General features: G+C 43.7%; 3 protein-coding genes across 8 annotated transcripts; 2 read left to right on the top strand and 1 right to left on the bottom strand.

The window, feature by feature from the left end:
• Positions 1–357: 357 nt before the first annotated feature.
• Positions 358–3,048, top strand: hgo (homogentisate 1,2-dioxygenase). Its single transcript, XM_034338579.2, has 8 exons — positions 358–644; positions 744–879; positions 965–1,098; positions 1,169–1,355; positions 1,458–1,637; positions 1,727–1,950; positions 2,027–2,153; positions 2,614–3,048. The coding sequence occupies exons 1-8, from the start codon at positions 627–629 to the stop codon at positions 2,931–2,933; spliced, it is 1,326 nt and encodes a 441-aa protein (XP_034194470.2). The 5' UTR covers positions 358–626; the 3' UTR covers positions 2,934–3,048.
• A 149-nt stretch (positions 3,049–3,197) lies between these two features.
• On the top strand, positions 3,198–6,201 carry LOC117610776 (uncharacterized). Of its 3 annotated transcripts, none has more exons than XM_034338567.2 (9): positions 3,198–3,666; positions 3,754–3,814; positions 3,898–4,044; positions 4,110–4,340; positions 4,418–4,720; positions 4,799–4,900; positions 4,992–5,149; positions 5,232–5,634; positions 5,725–6,201. In XM_034338567.2, the coding sequence occupies exons 1-9, from the start codon at positions 3,574–3,576 to the stop codon at positions 5,877–5,879; spliced, it is 1,653 nt and encodes a 550-aa protein (XP_034194458.2). In that variant the 5' UTR covers positions 3,198–3,573; the 3' UTR covers positions 5,880–6,201. The 3 variants fall into 3 exon arrangements, with proteins under 3 accessions (XP_034194458.2, XP_034194457.2, XP_034194455.2); XM_034338566.2 differs by having other exon boundaries at positions 4,415–4,720; positions 4,995–5,149; XM_034338564.2 differs by having other exon boundaries at positions 4,415–4,720.
• Positions 6,202–6,488: 287 nt separating this feature from the next.
• On the bottom strand, positions 6,489–19,600 carry Ret (protein kinase receptor Ret oncogene). Of its 4 annotated transcripts, XM_034338533.2 has the most exons (19): positions 19,099–19,600; positions 13,229–13,462; positions 13,033–13,160; positions 12,816–12,951; positions 12,314–12,567; positions 11,882–12,053; positions 11,711–11,808; positions 11,092–11,369; positions 10,832–11,014; positions 10,485–10,663; positions 10,168–10,368; positions 9,940–10,042; positions 9,109–9,277; positions 8,383–8,687; positions 7,986–8,157; positions 7,791–7,920; positions 7,511–7,712; positions 7,265–7,443; positions 6,489–7,195 (listed from the first exon to the last, which is right to left on the bottom strand). In XM_034338533.2, the coding sequence occupies exons 1-19, from the start codon at positions 19,145–19,147 to the stop codon at positions 6,798–6,800; spliced, it is 3,570 nt and encodes a 1,189-aa protein (XP_034194424.2). In that variant the 5' UTR covers positions 19,148–19,600; the 3' UTR covers positions 6,489–6,797. The 4 variants fall into 4 exon arrangements, with proteins under 4 accessions (XP_034194424.2, XP_034194422.2, XP_034194423.2 ...); XM_034338531.2 differs by having other exon boundaries at positions 10,485–11,014; XM_034338532.2 differs by having other exon boundaries at positions 6,489–7,443.
• Positions 19,601–20,090: the final 490 nt, after the last annotated feature.

Genomic DNA, 20,090 nt, shown 5'->3' with positions numbered 1-20,090 from the left:
TTAATATAACGTGTAAATTGCTCGATGAAACTTGTTTTCGATGGAAATTTTCTCGACAAATCTTTGCGCCACGATGCGACGATCGGTTGACGAACTTTGGGCGGAAGAACACCTCCACCACCACTTACAAAATATTTCACTTTGTTTCTCTGTTTATCTTTTTTTATAATTGATACGCGTGGAACGCGAAAGAAACGAGAAGGAGAAGAACGTCGAGTATCGAGCATTGCTGATTCGTCGAGCATCATCGGCCGAGCCCTCTAATAATAATTAACTCGGGTCGAAGAAAAAAAAAGCAATTAAACGCAAAATGTCCTACGGGGGGAATATAGCTGAGAGGCTCGCCTTGAGAACGTGATACAGCGATAAATTTTCATAGCACGCGTGGAATTTCTGGCTTTGAAACGAACGTCGAGTGGACGTTTTAATGAGTCGCGCCTTCGTATGCACGGCTTCGCGATTGGTCGATATCATAGTAAAACGCGTAAACACGTTCTTTGCATAATGACGATCTCTTTGCGATTACGTGTTTTCTAAGGACGGCCAGTTGGGGTCGTTGGGGTATATATAAAAGATTACAGCAACCCAGAAATCTCGTGTGTGTTCTGTGACACGTCGAAGGCGCGATGAAAACGGAATTCAAGGTACGTGACACGACCCCTTTCGAGACGTTATCCGTCCTCTTACTTTCCAACTTACTTAACGTCGTCGTCGTCGTCGTCGTCGTCGTCGTCTCGTTTCAGTATCTGACGGGCTTTGGCTGTGAGTTTTCTAGCGAGGACGAGCGTTGCCCAGCTGCTCTGCCCGACGGTCAAAACAATCCCCAAAAATGTCCTTACGGGCTGTACGCCGAACAGTTGTCCGGTACAGCGTTCACTGGTAAGCTTACCTCTCGTGCTTTCACGCGGATAGGAAATTTCAATTTTCCCAATTAATTCTAATCATTATTACGATTTACTCGCAGCTCCACGGTCTCGAAACAAACGTTCTTGGCTCTATCGAATCAGACCGTCCGTCGTACACAAACCGTTCGCGCCCATAAACGCAAACACTCGTCTCGTCTACGATTGGGACGCGATTCCTCAGATGCCGAACCAGGTATTTACATAGTACCTTTGTCTCCTCTTTATTTCGTCTTCTTTTCGACGCTGTCGATTCTGTGTTTCAGCTAAGATGGAAACCGTTCGACGTGCCGAGCAGACAAGCTGCCGAGGTAGATTTCGTTGATGGTTTGCACACTCTATGCGGTGCCGGTGATTTTCGTGCTCGACAGGGTATCGCGATTCACGTGTACCTCTGCAACACCTCCATGAGAGATAAGGCTTTCTACAACGCGGACGGAGATTTCCTTATCGGTTCGTTTACCTTCAACTCCAACTGCGTCGGTCAACGGCCAACTGATTCGTGAGTGAAAAGCTTCCTGTAGAATGGAATCGAAAGAATTCTGGTTGTTGCAGTGCCTCAATTAGGCGCATTGGTGATAACCACGGAATTTGGGAAAATTCGCTGTGAACCGAACGAGATATGCGTAATTCAACAAGGTATGCGATTCAACGTTACCGTTTTCGGACCGTCCCGTGGATACATCTTGGAGGTGTTTGACGATCACTTCCAGCTTCCAGAATTGGGTCCGATAGGTAATTTCTTTCTGTTTCCCTACGTTTCCCTACGTTTCCCTACGTTTCCCTACGTTTCTCTACGGAAACTGAACGAGATTCTCGAATAGGAGCGAACGGCTTGGCGAACCCGCGTGATTTTCAAACGCCAGTCGCTGTTTACGAAGATCGAGAAGTCGATTACGAGATTGTGTGTAAGTATCACGGCAAGCTGTACGTCGCGAAACAAGACCACAGTCCGTTCGACGTGGTAGCCTGGCACGGAAATTACGTCCCCTACAAATACGACCTCGAGAAATTCATGGTCATCAATACGGTTTCCTTCGATCATTGTGTAAGTACTACATGACTTTCGAAACTGACGATGAGAAGAAAAGAAACAGAAGATCGTTTCCGTTCTCATTGCATAGGATCCTTCGATCTTCACCGTTTTGACGTGTCCATCGGGAAAAGCTGGCACCGCGGCAGCCGATTTTGTGATATTCCCTCCTCGATGGTCCGTGCAGGAGCACACTTTCCGTCCCCCGTATTATCATCGTAAGTAGCAAATATTTTTTGACAAACGGAGAGAAATTTCCTTTTCTTTTCGTTTCTCGTTTCTCGTTTCTCGATTCTCGCTTTCCTCGCTGAAAAACGAAATAATACCACGTAATTACATCCGTCATTCCCATCCTTTTGCTTTTCCAATGTGATCCGTTGCTCGATACCTATTTCGTCATGCTAGACCGCTTCTAAAAATCGCTTAACCGAGATACCGGTGAAAACTCGGAATTTTCTCCGACGATATCGATCAACTTTTCCTTTTTCTATCAGTTTGCCTTTCCTTTCGTGCGACACCTAATATTTTTATTCCACCGTTGCTTACCGTTGCTGTTCCATTTTTATTTCATTCTGACCTACTACGTGCATCTACAATAGATGTATTCTACGATTTCTTAAGACGGGAGTATTGCAGTGTCGTCGTCGCGTCAATGAATCGATGCTTTTCGATCTTCAGGGAATTGTATGAGCGAGTTTATGGGCCTGATTAAGGGACGATACGAAGCTAAAGAGGATAGTTTTCATCCAGGCGGTGCATCGTTGCACTCTATTATGACGCCTCATGGACCGGATACGCGTTGTTTCGAAACCGCTTCGAATTCTGAGCTTAAACCCGAACGCATCGCAGATGGAACTCAAGCTTTTATGTTTGAGACGTCCTACAGTTTGGCGATAACCGAATGGGCAGCGAAAGTTTCCAACAAATTGGACGATAATTATTACAGGTGTTGGGAAGGTCTGAAAAAACACTTCAGTCCGTACGGGGAAAATGTCTAGAGACCACCGATGATTTTTATCCTTTATTATATTGTATGTACGTATATTCAACGTTATTCCTTATCTCCTTTCAATTTCTTTTCTTATTTTTCTCTAATAAAGACGACAAAGTTTATTTATACTCGTTATTCACTCATCGTGACTATCTTTGTACTTTCTGAGAAAATTATTACGATAAGGACCAAGAATATAATTATACAGCGGTATGATTTCAAAATCAAATTACCCGCAAAAAGTAGTTAAAAAATTGGACCATTGCGCGATCTATAGAAAGACGGCTGAGATAGGTTAACCAGTGGGGCGTCATCTATTAAAAAACAGCGGAAACTCTTTGCCGGCTTATCGATTGATCTACTTACTTACCACTCGTGCTTCCCCTCCGCAATACTTACTAAGTACTTACTTTTTACGTCATACAAGTATAAGGCGTCGCGTTGGTGTGGCCATTTTCCCCCTACATACGAGATATATTTATATCTCTGACAAAATAGTTTCGATTAAATCGCGATTAAGTGTTGCATCGTGAAAGAGTCGAACCATTTGTCGTCAGTTGTTAATATTCTGTGCACAATAAATATGGTGACTGTGATACGATTCACATTCGATTGTTGTGGTTGATTCATAACTATATAACCTTACGATGAAAAGACTCGTAAGTCTTGTGATACTTATTTGTTTTTACGATGGAAACGTCACCGGTTTGTCTTGTTTTTCAGATTACTGTCAATACCTAGTAAGTATTAATCTTGTTCATGTAACAGTTGTACATACGTACTTACATACGTGATCTTATTTGCTAAACGGTCATTTACTTTTACAGACCGATATTAATTCGACGCTTGGAGCACAATGCTTATTGACGAAAGTTAAAAGGGGTGAAGGTATGGTTTTCATTTTTTCATATATGTATATATTTTTACTTCTTTTTTATTGATTATGTTTAAATGTATCTTTGGTTTTGTAGGTTGTACCAAAATCAGGATCGCTGACGCGAATCGCAAACCTCCGGAAAATGCAACGGCAAAATTTACTTTACGCGCGTACGTGTACAAGGAAGGCGACAAGAAAGTAACAGCATTTAATTTAAGCATTACCGACATAGATTTCAATGGTAAGAATCAATGGGTAACATAGTTTATTACGTAGAACTAAACGCGCATACGTACTATGAAACAGGTTTGTTTACGCGTTATCAAAATTTAATGGATGAAAATCAGTCAGCCTGTAGACACGTACAGCTTTATGAGAATAAATCTGACCCTGCTCCAAGGGAATTATACGTGTCTTGTCCGTTTGCTGATATAGTGTACGAAACTCTTCCTTATCAGTTAGAATATGTTGTTAATGGAAATGGGTACAAATACATCAAACAATACATTTTCACCGTACCTAGGCATAAATATATTGGTGAGCATAAATGATAGGTGTTAAGGATGAAACGTGTTGCAGATTTAATGTCGTTCGAATTTCTTTCGTTTTAGAAGAAAACGTAAGCATAAAGGAATACGTGCCGTTTGTCTATATCGATAAGACCTGTGAACCGGATTTTTCGTTGCACGTTCAGCCTTTACCGGAAACGTATAATGTAAGCGAATACAGAATTTGGTGGATAAACAATGACACCAATTCCGTGTTGTACGCGGGTCTGTTATCCGCGTCGGACAACGAGGATATTACGTATAATTTTACCGGTCATGTTGGTGCATTTTATTTCAAAGTTTCTCCCGTACATCCGGATTGTGGGGAATATGGGTGCGCAAACAATACTACACCCTGCATCGTTAAACGTGAGATAAAAATGATAGATGTATATGTATAAGTAAGTCATTTATACTCACGGTGCATCGAGTTTTATACTTTTACAGGAAAAACATCTCATCCTCTTATAATTATGATTATCAGTACGGTGTGGATACCACCGGTGATAGTGTACGTGCTGTATCATCTTTACAAATTGTATCAAAAGGGTAAAGACGTAATACCGTATATCTCCAAGCGAGTCTTGTAATTTTTCTTTGAAATTAAATGAAAATATTATTGTCTCGTGTGTCCTTGCAGTAGCATTGAAAAGAAGAGAGAAACCAAAGTGTTTATTGGTATATTCACCGAGCCGTCAATCGCATAATAACGTGATGATCGAATTGGCTAAATATTTGAGATATTGCCATATTAACGCTATGATAGATGAACTTGATTTTACGGATACTTCAGGAAAAGTTAGTATCAAAAGCGAGATAGGGTAACTGGTATTGTCGTGCAAAAATTTCACAATTTCACGATTTCCCATATCGAACGTAGGATTCAAAAGAATGGTGTGACGCTGCTTTCCAAAGTGCAAACGTCGTTCTTATCGTAACGTCCCCGCCAATTAAGAAACCTGCAGTGTTGACCATTTGTCAGAAGACCGACAGTTATCTCCTGAGATTGATCAAAGAAAATATTGGCGAAAAAGACAAGAGGTATTATGTCGTACACTTACCGTATTGCAAATTCGACGATGTACCCGAAGAAATGAGGCACCTGAAGAGATTCGATTTACCGAAGGAGTTACCGAGACTTGTCAAACTTATTCACGGAATGGAACGTGTTTTTGGATGCTTTCCTTCCGTCTGCGACAAAGACTTTTTAGACAGCGTTAAATTAGCGAAACTAGAATTACTGAACGAAGTTGCGAGTATGTCGAAAGAGAAGCCAGAAACTGGTCAGTTTTCGCTAGATTGTAAAACGCGAACGGTTTTACCGAAAATCATGAATTTACTTTTCTGATCGATCTTACGATGCGATGTTTCAGAGAATCTACCACTGCTGCCAAATACTCAGTCTTGTGTGACGAATATCGGAGAATTGAATTTACTCGGAGAGAGTGGAGAGAATGAACGCGTGCTCCTTTATAGATCCTCGACGAATCATGACAACGAATTTCGTATAAATCAATTGGATTTGTAACTGCTTCAAGTACCTTGCTTTAGTAACGTGTTCGTGAGTAAATTTTTTAAGACCTTAAAATATCTATAGCTATACTGATTTACTTTAATAAATACCGATGTTTTTTTTTATTATTATTATCATTATTATCATACAATTTGTTGGATCCGTTTTACACGGTATTATAGATTTATAACTGTCGATTTGTCTCCTTACGGATCTAAAACGAAACATTTTAGCCCTTTATATGTATGTATAAACACGATGACAATAGTTACATTTACAGTATGTGTTTGTGCCAAAGATTGTATGGGAAAAAAAAAAAAAAAAAAACAGATTTTTACTTGAACGCTCGCGTAATTTATGGTAATCAACTAACTCAGTGGAATGCTGCTGTGCTTTTTTGTACATAAATACAAAGAGGACGAATTTATTCGTTGAGGTACGAAACGCAGTCTTTTCTGGATATGAGTTACATCGACCGGAAGTCGAGTATTTGAATTCTCGCTTGCTTGTGCATTCGATTGTCAAATCTTTATTTCGTGCACGCGTACAAGCCGGAAGCCTATTCAAGGAAAAAGTTTAATCGGAAGCTTAAATGTTTAACAATGCAAGTTGAATTATGTTTTTCTTCTAATTGTTCGTCGTGCCGTTGACGAAAAAGTATCAAAGGATGAAGCGACAGAGATGTTTGCAGGCTTATTGCGCAAGACATAATCAAAGTAGAATCTAGTCAATGGTCAAAATGTAAACGACCTTATTGATTAAGATTTGTCAATGGGAAGCCGTTGCTCTCGTCATGCTCCTACGAGCTGAAACGAGTCCTCGTGTACTCGTGTAAATGACGAAACGTAGGAAAATCCCAAATAAGAAACATCAACTATCTGTCCCCTCGACTCATCACTATCGATACTTGACAGTTTATCTTCAAATTGCTTCTCATTTGGTATCAGTTTCGTGATCGTTGTCGTTTGTACCGGAAAAGACGAGAAGATCTTCAGCTTCCGCGGATCTCTTTCCTTTCATGTCGATATAGGATTGTCGTTGTTCGTTTATCGGCGTGACCAAGTCATTTTCGCTATTGCTGGTAACGCTAGTGTTTCTTATTTTGATCGGACTCTCGTAATGATTACTGGTTTGTTGATCATTCACGTACAAGAGTTTGACGGGTTCCTCGGGAAAGGACGCTATAGGCTCGTGCCAGAGGGTATGAAGTTTGTCTATCTTGTCGCATTTGGTCACGGTATCGCAGGATGGTTTCTCCAAATAGTTGATGTCGGTTCTCAAGGCGTTGCTATCGATGCCATCGATTCCATCTATGGCATCGTTGCCAGAGCCTGATTGATAAAAATCGTCAAAATGGAAAGCGATAATAGATAAAATAAAATACAATATGAGATACGTACTGCTCGGACTGTCCAAGGCGTGAAGAGAAACAAAGTATGCCTGATTGTGAACGGTCCTGGGATTCAAGTCCAAATATTCGACGCTATCCTCCAGCATTTTCTCCCACTGACTTGTAAGCTCTTTGAAGGATGGCCTCATACCAGGTTCTTGGTGCCAGCACGATACCATCAACTTATACCTACATACGTATAATAACGAGTTCGTACAACGATTGCGACGCATTTAAGAGAAATCAATTTACTCACAATTGTTGCGAACAATTCGCTGGCCTCTCCATACGATATCCTGCTTTCAACAGGTTGTACAGATTGTGCACGTCCACGCCAGGATAAGGAGACGCGCCCAACGTGACTAATTCCCAAAGAAGAACTCCGAAACTCCATACGTCCGACTTGCTGGTGTACACGTGGTCGGCCAGCGATTCAGGTGCCATCCATTTCACGGGTACTACGCGGAAAGAAAGTAATTGTAACGAGCGAAAGAAAGAAAGAAAGAAAGAAAGGGAGATACGAAACAGAAGAGTACCTCGGCCTTTGCTGCGCTTTAGGTACGCGTCATCCTCGTACACGTCTCGAGTTAGACCAAAATCGGAAATTTTGCAAACCTTCTCCGCCGCTAGCAGCACGTTTCTGGCAGCTAGATCTCTGTGAACCAACTTTACGAGAGGGCACAATTCTCTCTCTTAGTCTCGATTTCGATCGAGCGAATTGTTATTATTACCTTAATATCGGCGAGATAGGTCATGCCTTTGCTGATCTGCCAAGCGAACGAAAGAATATCGCGAGGAGTGACCGTGTAAGCCGCTGTCGACACGGTGTCGAGGATGGACAAGGAGGGACAACCGGCGATCCTCCCTTCGGATTCCAAGTGTCGGCTACGTCTCAAGTAATTCCTGCAACATTTCCATATCTCCGGTGTACGTGAACGTTTTGTACATTCGTGCGTGAAAATGCGACTCGGAAGAAGAATTTAATTAATCCACCGCCGTTATTGTCCCGACGCGACGCGAGGCGACGCGAGGCGACGCGACGCGACGTCGACGGAATGGAATTCCATAGTCGGTACACGCGTCGCGATCTCACCAAACTAAAAGGCGCAAGAATTTCAAGTCACTCACCTCAACGAGCCGAATTCCGCGAATTCGATGATGAGATAGACCGGAGCCCCGGGAGTAGTGCAAGCTCCCAACAGTCTGATCACGTTCGAATGCTGAGCTTCTTTCAGTAATTGATATTCGGAGAGTAAATCCGCCAATTCGGAAGCGCAAGCGTTTTCCTTGAGCGTTTTTACCGCAACAGTGGTAGGGCCGGCTATTCCTGCGATGTCGATGGCTTTCGCCCGCAACACGCGGCCGAATTCTCCTTCGCCCAACACTTGTTCGATGCTTAATCGCGATCGTGGGAATTCCCATTTCGGGTCCGGCTAATTGGCACACGTTCAACAATCTTTATTCGTCTATGTTGATAAGAAATGCGACTAATAAATAAGAAAATTTGATTTTTAAACTTCTGCGACGCAGAATAGGTTTCTTCATTTCGTTGAATTTAACTGACGATATCAATCTCGTTATTCAGAAATCGCATCTCGCATAGGAAACGGTGTTCCTCGGAAACCATTTTAACAATCTCAGTCAGAAGATTAATAGCTTTAAATGATTTTTTTTTTCTTTTTTCCTTTTGTGTATGTTGGCGTTTGTCACTCGCCTCGTTTGCTTCGTTTAATTAAAAATGAATTTTTATGAAACTGTGAATTGGTTGGTTGCGCGTTTCGTATAATGTTGCAAGAAGGAAATGGAGCCGTTAAATCGATAAAGCGATGAACGACTCCATTGGGAACAACTTACCGGACTCGTCTTGGGAAGAAGATGACGATTGGCCGCGGTGAAAGTGTCCAAACCTACGAGCAAGCCATCACCTCGGTCGATGTAGTCCGAAGAGGGTAATATACCAACTCCGTTCGAATCGCGTTCAACCCTCCGTTTACCTTCTCTTCGCGCTTCTTTTGCGGCCATTCTGAAAACGGGAACGGAAACGGATACGTTTTTTCGGCTTACAATAAAAAGCGAATAAACTGGTCGGTTAGACGAGCAAACAAGAAGAAAAGTTTATCAATTTCGCGCCCCCTTATCGTCGTTTACATTGGCGAATAATAGGTTGCGATCTGAAAATGAAAAAATTGATCGAAAAGAGAAGAAGGTTAGGCGTTGAATGAAAAGAGAGGATCGATAAAAGGAAGATAAACGAGTTGGATAATGCACGTTGATAAACGTATCTCTGTTCGTTGTGTGTCGACGAGTAAAGTATCGGAGAATCGGCTCGTTCTATTCCTCTATCGAACAGAGTTTGTTCGCGCGAGGATAGTTGACCAAGCTTAGCGATCAACGTGACGCGTACAAAGGATTCGTTTCGAAGTTATCTGGATTTCGGCCAGCCATCGTTCTCCAGCTGTCGCACGCACCCACGTGTATTTTCTTCCCTCGAACGCAAATAAGAAGTTTTCACTCTGGTCACGTTTCGCGTTACGCGTTACGATCAGAATTCAAACGTACAGGAAGAACAATATATATTCGACCGATTGGTTTGCGCTACTAATTTAGCTATCTAGGCCATCGACCAACATTATTACTCCCACTAACGAGACAAATTTTAACCGATCCTCACCCCACCTGGCTTACCTGTATCTCGAGCTGACGAAAGAACCGACAATCGCTACCAACAAAAAGAAACTGCCTGCGATTACGCCTAGCATACAAATGGGTCCGCATGGTCCGCTGGATGCTGTGATAACATAGAAAGTTTGTTTGTAATTCAAATTACAGAAGCTTCGTCTTCGAAGCTTGTTCCATTATTATTGGAATCGTTTTAATTATCAATCGTGTACTAGTATTATAAATGTCGCGAACCTTTTCTCGCACCAAGTACGTTATCTTGATAGCGCGGTTTAGCGTCCTTATCATCCTTGTTATTAGTCCCTTTACCAGGGTTATCGTTCGGCATGCGATCTACGTTGCAGGTACACTGCAGCACGTCGTTACACGAGCACGTTCCCAAACCGCTCTTTATTCCGCGGCCACCTTTGTTCATGTCGGCAAAGTGTACGTCCGCTGAAACGTTAGTTGGTTGGAAATTTTCCTGTCAGGAAAAACAGGTGGAAACGGATGAAAAGAAAGAAAGAAAGAAAGAAAGAAGGAAAGAAAAGAAAAGAAAAGAGAATGTTTACATTCGACGGTACAATCTTGCGGGCAAATGCGAGGATCCAATCGTTCGAGCTCGTCGCATTGGTTGTCGGGACAGTAAGTCAAGTCGGGAGAGCAGGTGGGATAGTGATCCGACATCATCGAGACCTCGTTCGATCTCTTGTTCCATCTCCACACGCATTGCCCGGAATAACTGCCTTTACTGAAAATCCAAAGCGTTCCCGTTTCCATTTCGGAAGAAGCATTCCGATGATCGGAAGGAAGAGAAAGGATATAAAAGTTTTGATTGAAAGGCGCGAAGACGGGTGGTTTAACGGCTGGTTTAACGGGTGGGAAACGGTTATCGTGAGAAGCGAAGCAGAGCCGTAACCTGTATAATCCGCTGGCGACACCGCAACTGGATTCGCAGTCCTGCGGCGTTTCCGCGTTCGCACAGGAATGCAAACGAGTCTGATTGCATACGCTCGTTTTCGTAACTGGCACTGTTATTAGATTCATTTTAATCGACTTGGAACCGACGAACCTATCCTTCTCGGTCCATTTGATCTTCAGCCTATAAAGTTGTTAAGATCATTTCCAGTCAAAGTAATTTGTCGCGGTAATTACTTCTGATCACCACTGACAACTTACACCAAATTCGATGGCTCCGTTTTAAGTAGACTCTCGTTAGCCACGTAGACGATGCCTCCTTTCGGAGTGACAGCGAACGCATTCGATCCGTGAGCGGTGAAACTGGTGAAGGGATGCGGTTCGCTGGTCGGTTTCGCTATTCGTGAATATTTCGAGGCCAGTCGAGCAACTTTGGCGCTCGAAGGATACGAGATTTGCTGTCTGTTGAAAGGTACGGATGACACCGTGGTAGTGGTCGTTCGGTGTTCCGGTCCGAAAAACGTCAACGAGATGTTCAACTAACAAGACAAAATGCATGGAATAAAAATTCGACGAACAGAGACAAATAGAGAAGAATAAAGCCATTCGATTCGTTTTTTCGACAGTGGGCGTGAACTGAAAGGTACGATTAATACGTCGAAATCGGAAGTTTGGCGTACAGATAATAAGGATCTTCCGCCTACGCGAGTGCCGACGAACAATTTCCATTAATTCTCGCTTGGCCGGATCCGCGGAATCAGCTTCGAAACCGCGCCCATCGAACAACGCTATCGCCATCTAATTGTTTAATGAGTCGCGATTAGTTGAGACGAAGCGAAGTGGAAATGGAAATGTAAATGAAACAACAGAAGAGACTCACCGTATTCTCTCCGTATCCTGGAATCAGGGATTCGTCCTTCACTTGAAGCGTCACCCTGTAAGGAGACTTTGGTAGGAGGGTAGTTTTCGCGGAAATTCCTGCAACAGACCAGAGAGAGAAATTTACAATCGGACGGATCAGCGCAAAGATAAGAGAAAAAAAAGTTCTCACTTGTTAATATGGCAGTGTAAGGAACACCGTTGGAAGGCTCGATCGGTAGAGTGTTGTACGTGACGTTTAGAGCATCGTGCGCATCGCCTAGTATGCGAACGGTGTAACTATTACTGCTCTTCTCGTCCGCGTCTTTCAGTATCAAGTTGTTGTCGTCCACCAGCTTGTCACCCTGTTGGAACGAAGAAAAATGGTGGACGCTGTTTAATGGAAAAGAAACGCGACTCGCAAAATGTTTGGAATGTTTCGCCCCGCGAATATCAGGGAGAAGAAAGGCATCCGAGCTTAATCAAGATCAGTTCCTGAGGGCTTTTTCCCTCGTCGCGCCCTTTCCGCCAGTTTTCGCGCGTAGCCCGCTCGAAACAATGCGACGCGATCATGGGAACAATGCGTCGCTGATTAAGTACGATTCTTTAGAGTTTCGACTCTCACCGTGGTAAAATCTCGAAGCGTAATCGCGATGGAATCGTTTCCTTGCGCCATAGGAGGATTGTCGTCCTGATCCAAAATGTCTACGTGCAGGAGGCTGATAGGGGCGTACTGTATGCCTGTGGTTTCCTCCCAGACGATACACTGCACTTGAAGAGTGATCCGCGGACCCGGACCTCCGGGTGGACCCACCGCGTCCCTGTCGAGAAACGCGTTCGCCACCAACGTGTTGTTCGTCGCTTGAAAGTACTCCGTTCCTAAAATTGATCGTACGTTTCCAGGTTACAACCCTATCTTGTCGGTTCCCCGGAATTTCAAGGCGTGCTGCACGTTCTAACGCGAAAGATTTATTCGGCCCGGCCCACTCGGATTATAGGGATACGAGCCTCTGTTCGCTTTAGCGACTCGAGCTCGTTAATCTCTCTCTAGAGAACGTTTCCGTGCGCGAGCTCATGTTGAGCTGTTTCAGCATAAAATCGAATCGAGGATAACGTTTAACACTTGCCGTTTAACAATTTGTAGCCGGTCACGTGAAAGCCAGGACAAACGTCGCTGTAAATATTCGGTCCGAACGTGCCGATCATCGTGATCGGTTGATTCTCGTAAATTCTGTACCTACATTCGTACCAGAAGCACATATCCTGAAATTAAACGAGATCGCGTAAGGAATGAATCCTTTAAACCCGCTGACTCCAGTTTATCCGGCTGGAAGGCGCGATTACCTGAACATAATCCGTGCAATTAATTTGCTTGCCCTCCAAACGAATCGGTTTCACCTTTATCTCCAAAGCGGCCTCGCTGCTGGCATTTACCTTCGCCAGCACTACGATCGTCTCGTTTTCGGATCCACCTTTGGACGCAACGAACCACCCCGTAACTAATTGGTTTGATTTGAAAATTTCACGCAAACAAACCTACCTGTTTTTTTTGAAAAACCGTGCAGCAACAAGTTATTCGTCTCGGAATCTATCGAAACGATTGGCTCCCGTGGCACGGTAATTTTATAGCTGGCTATGGAACCGAAAGGTTCCATCGAGTCTTTTCGAAGCGTTCTCAATTCGAGCAGCTTCAAATTCCACGAAAATTTACCGTCGTCGTCTCGCGGAAAATACGGCAATCTCACGGCCAAATCCGACTGTGGAAAATAAACGTCTGGAACAGAAGAATTGAACATAATAGGATATTGTAAACTATTAGCGACGACCGCGACGCGACGAAACGATGTCGCGTCGCGTGTCCAGGCTGTTCGGTATGCAACGTAATGTCACGGGCAAAGTAAAGGGTATTGTTTCGATCGAACAGCAAAAATAAACGTTTCGTCTAAAGCGCTGTTGTATAAAGTTCAACGGTGAGAGTTCGCGTATGGTCAATTTCGTGGAAACGCAACCTGTGTCAAGGTGAACGTTTAATCGATATACAGAGAGGAGGGTAGTTAAAGTCTCGTCCGTGCGCACAAGTTCTCGCCGAAAGAATCGCAAACACGATACGCTACCATCTCCATTCCTCGAATGATTTTCTACACGATACTAAGAATAAGCAAAAGCTCGTATAATGTTGGAGCTTCGCTTAATAATAGGAAACGGTTAAAACTTTATGGTTGAACCGCGTTTCTATTCAACCTCGTTGGTTTGCGAGCTACGTTCGATGCCGATGTTGTAAAACATCGCTATGCAAATAATAGGTAACTCTGTTTGAAATGATGTATATGTAGAATAGAGAAAGAGATGGGGTTTGGTGAAAAGGGCAACGAAGGGAGATATTTCGGTGGTTTTTCAGTTGCGGCGGGGTGGCTGAGTACGAGGTAAACGACGTGCAACCACGATGCGTTGCGTTAAGTCACGCGAAAGTCGAGTTAAAGCTACAGTATTTCTAACGCGTTTCGCGCAAACCTCTCCCATGATATACGTATACATATGGGGAATATCAACGAACCGAGATATTGCCATGATATTTCTAGTCGAACCCAAAATGGCCAACGAATTTCAAATGAAACACGCTCGTAGATGGGTAATTTGCGATTAGACGAGAATCGGGTGGAAAAACGAGGAGGTCGGGGCGCGAGATCGTTGTAGCTGGAAACCCTATTCGCACATCGAGTTACAATTCCCGAAAACAGAGACCGTGAATACGATACGCGCAGCCATAGAACCGACACAGCCCTATTCTGTCTCGTTCGCCGATCTCCAAGGACCTTCCGCGTTCGAGTTCCGGTTCCGAGCTAGGTTAGACACCCTCGCCACCGTGGATCCCGATACATAATTAGACGTATAATTTACTTTGCTCTTTCCCTATACCTTTTCTACATTTTCCAAATCTTCTTTCTTTCATCTTGAACGTGTCAGGGAAAACTGAAAGAGTATCGCACGTGTACAAACACGCGACACTTGCGCGTCCGCGTCGCGTCGCGTCGACTCGATCGGAAACGTTCGAACATGGCCAAAACACCTGCCTGCGCGCATCTGCTAGATATCGATAAATAGCTCTGCGTCATGCCAATTTCTCATCGTCCTTTAAAACTATCTTTCCTTTCTTCCGATCACCAAAACGACGCGCATTTACGAACTACTTACGTCCTACAGAATTCGGAAATAGCTTAACTATATTTAGGTCACTTCTCTCGACACCCCGAGGAAAAAGTTCGGCCAACTTTTAACCGTTGTAACAACGAGCTTACGACCTTCTTAAAATCTCCTCCTAAGATATTTATCGGTTTTCTTTCTTTTTCCCTCATTTCCTCTTTTACCCCGGAAAAGAGAGAACGCGTTTCGAAGGACGAGTTTGCTTTTAAAACCGGCCGTCAACGCTTACGCCCTCGCCAGCATCTTTCTGCTTAGCAGGAAGAAATTTATTCCAACCGTTTAAAGAATCGAAACTTTCCTTCTTTTTCGCGTTCTTACAAAGAACACCTTGATATCGATCGTTTCTGCAATTCAGTCTTTCCTACTTTGTTCTTGCCCCGCGAATGAGTTTACCTCGAAGCCGTAAAGTAAGCACATCGTGGTAGTTTCACTGGCAATAAGGTGGCTAGCGCTTAATCAAAGTTCCGGTAAACATGGCCCACTTTCTAACCACCGGCTTCTTCGACTTGTTCGAATCGTCGCGTCGGACGAAAGTTTATCATCCGGTTAACTGGTGAGAATGTTTAACGTGTATCGCCGTTTTTAATCCGGGAAAGATGCATCGTCAGGGCAAGGTTTTTCGAGAAAACAAGCTACGGTAGTCTAATCTAATAGAAAGAGTCGACGTAAAAACGTTCGTTTTCGTTTTTAAAAGCAACCCAACTTTCCTGTGCTTGTAATCCCACTGGCCGAGATACCTATCTTCCTAATAAATCTTCCGTATTCTCTACTTGAACAAAAGTTCCTAGTAAAAACGTTCCTAGTATCGGTTTTCCATGTGTTTTTTCAGTGTTTGAAAAAATCCTGCGACTGTAAAAAACTAGTTAAAAAAGAAATTTATCTTTAGGTGATTCCATCGTCTACTACGTGGAAGAATCATTTGTGCAGTTATAGCGTTATTAACGAGGCTGATACGTGTACGGGGAGGGTTCGATCGCGGTCTGTCAAACACAGGCTAGCTAAGCGATGTTGACAAGGGCTAACTGTGTGTCGTTTGACGCGAGGTCTACCTCGATTCTGTTTACTTGGTATACATCTCGCGTCATAATAATACCGCGGATGCAACGTGAAAACGATACAGCAAACGGACATACTATAATACGATGATTAATTTTCTCTTCTACCTCGTGTCGTTCACCGATCCGATCGGTCATCGACCGATAGAAATTCGTTTCTTTCTCCTCGTCACGAGCCTCCTACGTATCGGTGAAATTAAACGAAAAGAGATTTTCAGCCAATTCTCTAACTTTGCTATATTAATCAAAGTAAATGGAATTTTTTATTAAACTGAATTTATTAACAGTACAAGAGTGTACGCGTTAATAAATATCAAAGCGGTAGTTGAGCAGCGTTATATATATACATAGAAATTGTAAACGGAGCCGTATCGTTCCTGCGAGTTCACAGTAGCGTTCCTCGACCATTTGTCCGACACGGAACGCGCTTTCGTTGTAAGTTTAATCAACGGCTGCTCGACCGTGATAATAACGAAAGAAAATAACAGAAATTTTCGATACGTGCAACGGTACGGTTCTTCGAACGGATAGCGTCAGACGGTTAATCCGTTGGATCTGTGTTTAATTATCATCGACGTTAAGAAGTTTGACATTAGCATATGCCTGTGGCGTTGCTTCGTCCAAAAGAAACCTCCGCGGCGAACTTATATATTTTCCAACGGCCAACTGTCCGTTCCTTCTTCGTCTATATTCTACGCGTTTAGACTTTTAAATTAGCTACCCGTTCGTTGATTGCCCCATTGAAATTGTTGTTTCAACTATCAAGAATCGAAAGGGATTGAGTATCGTGGTAAAAGTTTGTCGATTCTCGTTCTAGAGATCGCGATGCGATGCGACGCGACGCTGCGCGACGGAGAAGTTGAAAAAACAAAGTAAAGTACGTTTGTTTTAGTATTTGGGTTATAGGGTGTGGCAAAAATGAGAGCCCCGTGGGATCGTCGGTGTCGCTTCACCTACATACACCTAAAGTTTTTCCTAGTAAACCTTAGATTAAATTACATCGTTAACGAATTACCGCGAGAAAGCGTTGCTGCGACGCGACGCGACGCGACGCGTTCGTCGATAAATTCGTCTCGATTCTACCCTATTGTCTGCTATGGGTTTCGTTAATTTCGCTAAACGAGACAACCGCGGCACGTTAAGTACACTCGGTTGGAGCAGAAATTCCGTTACTTTAGGGAACGAACCAGTTCGAAACAGAAAATAGTGTAGGTATCGCGAGGATTACATTGCGAATTGTTTGCTTCAGGATCGGTCTGGCAAGTTACGACGAACGCGAATAACAATAGGAATGGCAAACGCATAGATATAGATAGGTAGCTACAATAAGTACGTAGATGGTTGTTTGCTCGAGGACAGAGGTAAACGTTTGCAGGCTAGCCAAACATCATCGGTTTCGGCCGATCTTTGGCCGATCAAAGCTCAAGAGCGGCGGCAAACGTATCGAGGAATGTTAAACTTACTTAAACGAGAGTTGCGTTACAGTGGAAAACTCTTTCCTATTTCGAACGTTGATCGGCTTCCTTACATATCTACGTCGAGTCTCTATTTCTCTTTTTCTCTCCTCCTACCGCGCCTGTCCGATCACGAATCGGCGTTGCAGTTAGGGCGAGGGTTGCTTTTAAGACCGGCGTTGATTAACGATTTTCCGGTTGCACGCGATCCTTGAGGTTCGTATTTCGTCGCTGGTTACCTTACCGTTGCCTTCTTCGATTTTACGCGTTCACTGCCATCATGAAAACAGTGCCACGTTGGAACAACCTTTTATTTAAGCATTCGCTGCTGCCTCCCTATATTTGCATACCGTTAATACCATTGCGATCAATTAGTTCTCTGGTCTTTATCGACCACGAATATTAATTATAGTCGCTAATGCGCGCAGGTCGTAAAGTGTTCGTAGGTAAAAGGTGAAAGTTCAGTTTGCATCCGAGGCTTTTTGGTTCAAGTTCGTCGAATGAATTCGTTTAAGAGATAGGTGGTGCGCGTTTGGGATGAAAGAAGGTAAACAGAGCTGTCTGTTAATTATTCGCAGCAATGTGTTGGGTTGTGTGTGCATGCGGGCGTGCAGGTTAATCGGCCGCGTGCCTGGCCTCGGGATTAACGCTCCTTTCTTTCTATCTGTCCTGCATTTTATCGAACAAGCGGATAGATAACTCGCATTTCGATCGCGTCCTACGCTTTGCTGTCCACGTCCGCGAAGTCGCACGCGATTGGAAAGCCGATCTCACGAATAATGATCGACCGATAAACGTAATACCTTTTCAGATTTAATTCTCACCTTTTCTTCTTCTACGACGGAGTAAAACGGGAAGAAGAGAGCATTAAAACGAGATGAACGAACGTCGATCGCTCGATCGCGTACACTCGCGTGTGTACCTGCCATTAAATGACCGTTTCGCACGTTATGGAATCTTGTAATTAATCGAGTCGAGCGTGTGTACGAACTAGCGTAATAACGCTAGTTAATGAATTCACTCGAAACGATAGTCTGTAATTGCATTTGCGACGCTATGCGAACCATCAAACTCCCGATTCGTTGCGTTACCATTATCGTCAGCTTACTGTTTCGAAATGGAAAATCAGCTGATTCTGATTAGCACGAGAATCGTTTGAAAAAAAAAAGAAGAATCGCGTAGGAAGAAAAAGGTACGCATGGTCGTGCATCGTCGAACGAAGGGCAGTATCGATTTTTACCCTGCATTGGAATCACGCGAGTCCTAGGTTGCACGCGACATTACGATATCATCGCATTCTCTGATTACGGTCAAGTGCGAATGTCATTGGTTCAACTTTAGAATTACAACGAAAGACTTTCCCCATCAATTTGTGTAGCGGCGAGTCGCGGAAGAATTTTGCGATCGCTTCGTTACTGGAGAAAGTTAAATCGGGTTAGAGCAGCCTTGGTTCGCAGGCAAATTTTAGCATACAATGCTAGGCCGCATTAATTTGTCGTGGATTTAGTAGCGTGACTTTGCGCAACCGAACGTCGCGACGTTAACACGCGTGCTTCTCGCGTTTCGGCAGTTTGCCTGTTACTTTCATCTGTTCCACCTACATATTATAGTACATATACTGTGCGTATGTACATAAATACACGTAGAAAGTTCACACGCGATCGGATCAATTTGAGAGCGAAAAAAAAGTCGTGACTTACCGGAGGCAGGTGTGCCTAATGGTAATAACAACAGCAAAAGAAACAACATCGTCGTGGTCGAGGTTGGTCGATCGATTCTAACGATTGTTCGCACGACGGAACCGCCAACCTAATCCTAGATGTCAACGTAATCTCATCCTCAATTTAATTTTCCGTACGTTCAGTGCCTCGTCGAGAATCGGTTCTCCTCTTCCCGTGGCTCCTCATTCGAGTTTTCCTTTCGCGTTGCGCTCTTTAACGAGTCGAAGAAAAACGCGCGAAACGCCGCTCTTTTCTTTCCATGGAAAATAAACGACTAATCCACATGTCGACAGAGTCGGCGTATCGTTTCGTTTATTTCGATAATTCGATAATTCGATAATTCGATAATTCGATAACGATTGGGGTGAATTTCGTAGAAAATCAACGATCCGATAGAGCAATCGTAATCGATAGGATTCGTAACTGAAAACGATAGCGGAAATGTCGTTGAAAGATAGGTTTGGAGGCGTCGCGACGCTAAGACGCTCCAAGCGTAACTGACTACCTCGAGGCAACCGGCGTTATCAGACAATTTTCCAGGTGCGCGCATGCGTGCACGCGGGTCGGAAGCGTGTGCGCACCCCGAAGAGGAATCGGGGCAAACAGAGCGAGGGAGCCGCTTGGGGAATAGGTGCGATCCTTCCACGCTCCCCCTAAAAGTCCTAAGTGCTACGTTACCCCTTCCCTTCTTTTCATTTCTTTCATTTGTATCATTACTTTTCTCCTCGAATACTTTTTGCTCAATAATACACCTTTGATACGTTAAATTCATTAAATTGCTGAATAGCAATTCCGATATCGGAGGAAATTCACTTCGGAGGGAGATATAATCGATTAGAATTTCCAGTAAAACAAGGATATTCTCTCGGGATATCCTTGGACTCGACGTCCCGAAAGCTCCGTTTCGGCGAGGAGAATCAACTTTCCCCTTTGAAACGATAACAGAACGGTACGCACGAGGCGAGGGGTGC

This window comes from Osmia lignaria, chromosome 3 (assembly GCF_051020975.1).
Source record: "Osmia lignaria lignaria isolate PbOS001 chromosome 3, iyOsmLign1, whole genome shotgun sequence".
In the NCBI taxonomy this organism is placed as follows: domain Eukaryota; kingdom Metazoa; phylum Arthropoda; class Insecta; order Hymenoptera; family Megachilidae; genus Osmia; species Osmia lignaria.
The sequence above is the reverse complement of the archived record's forward strand: the minus strand, read 5'-3'. Positions and strand labels throughout refer to the sequence as shown.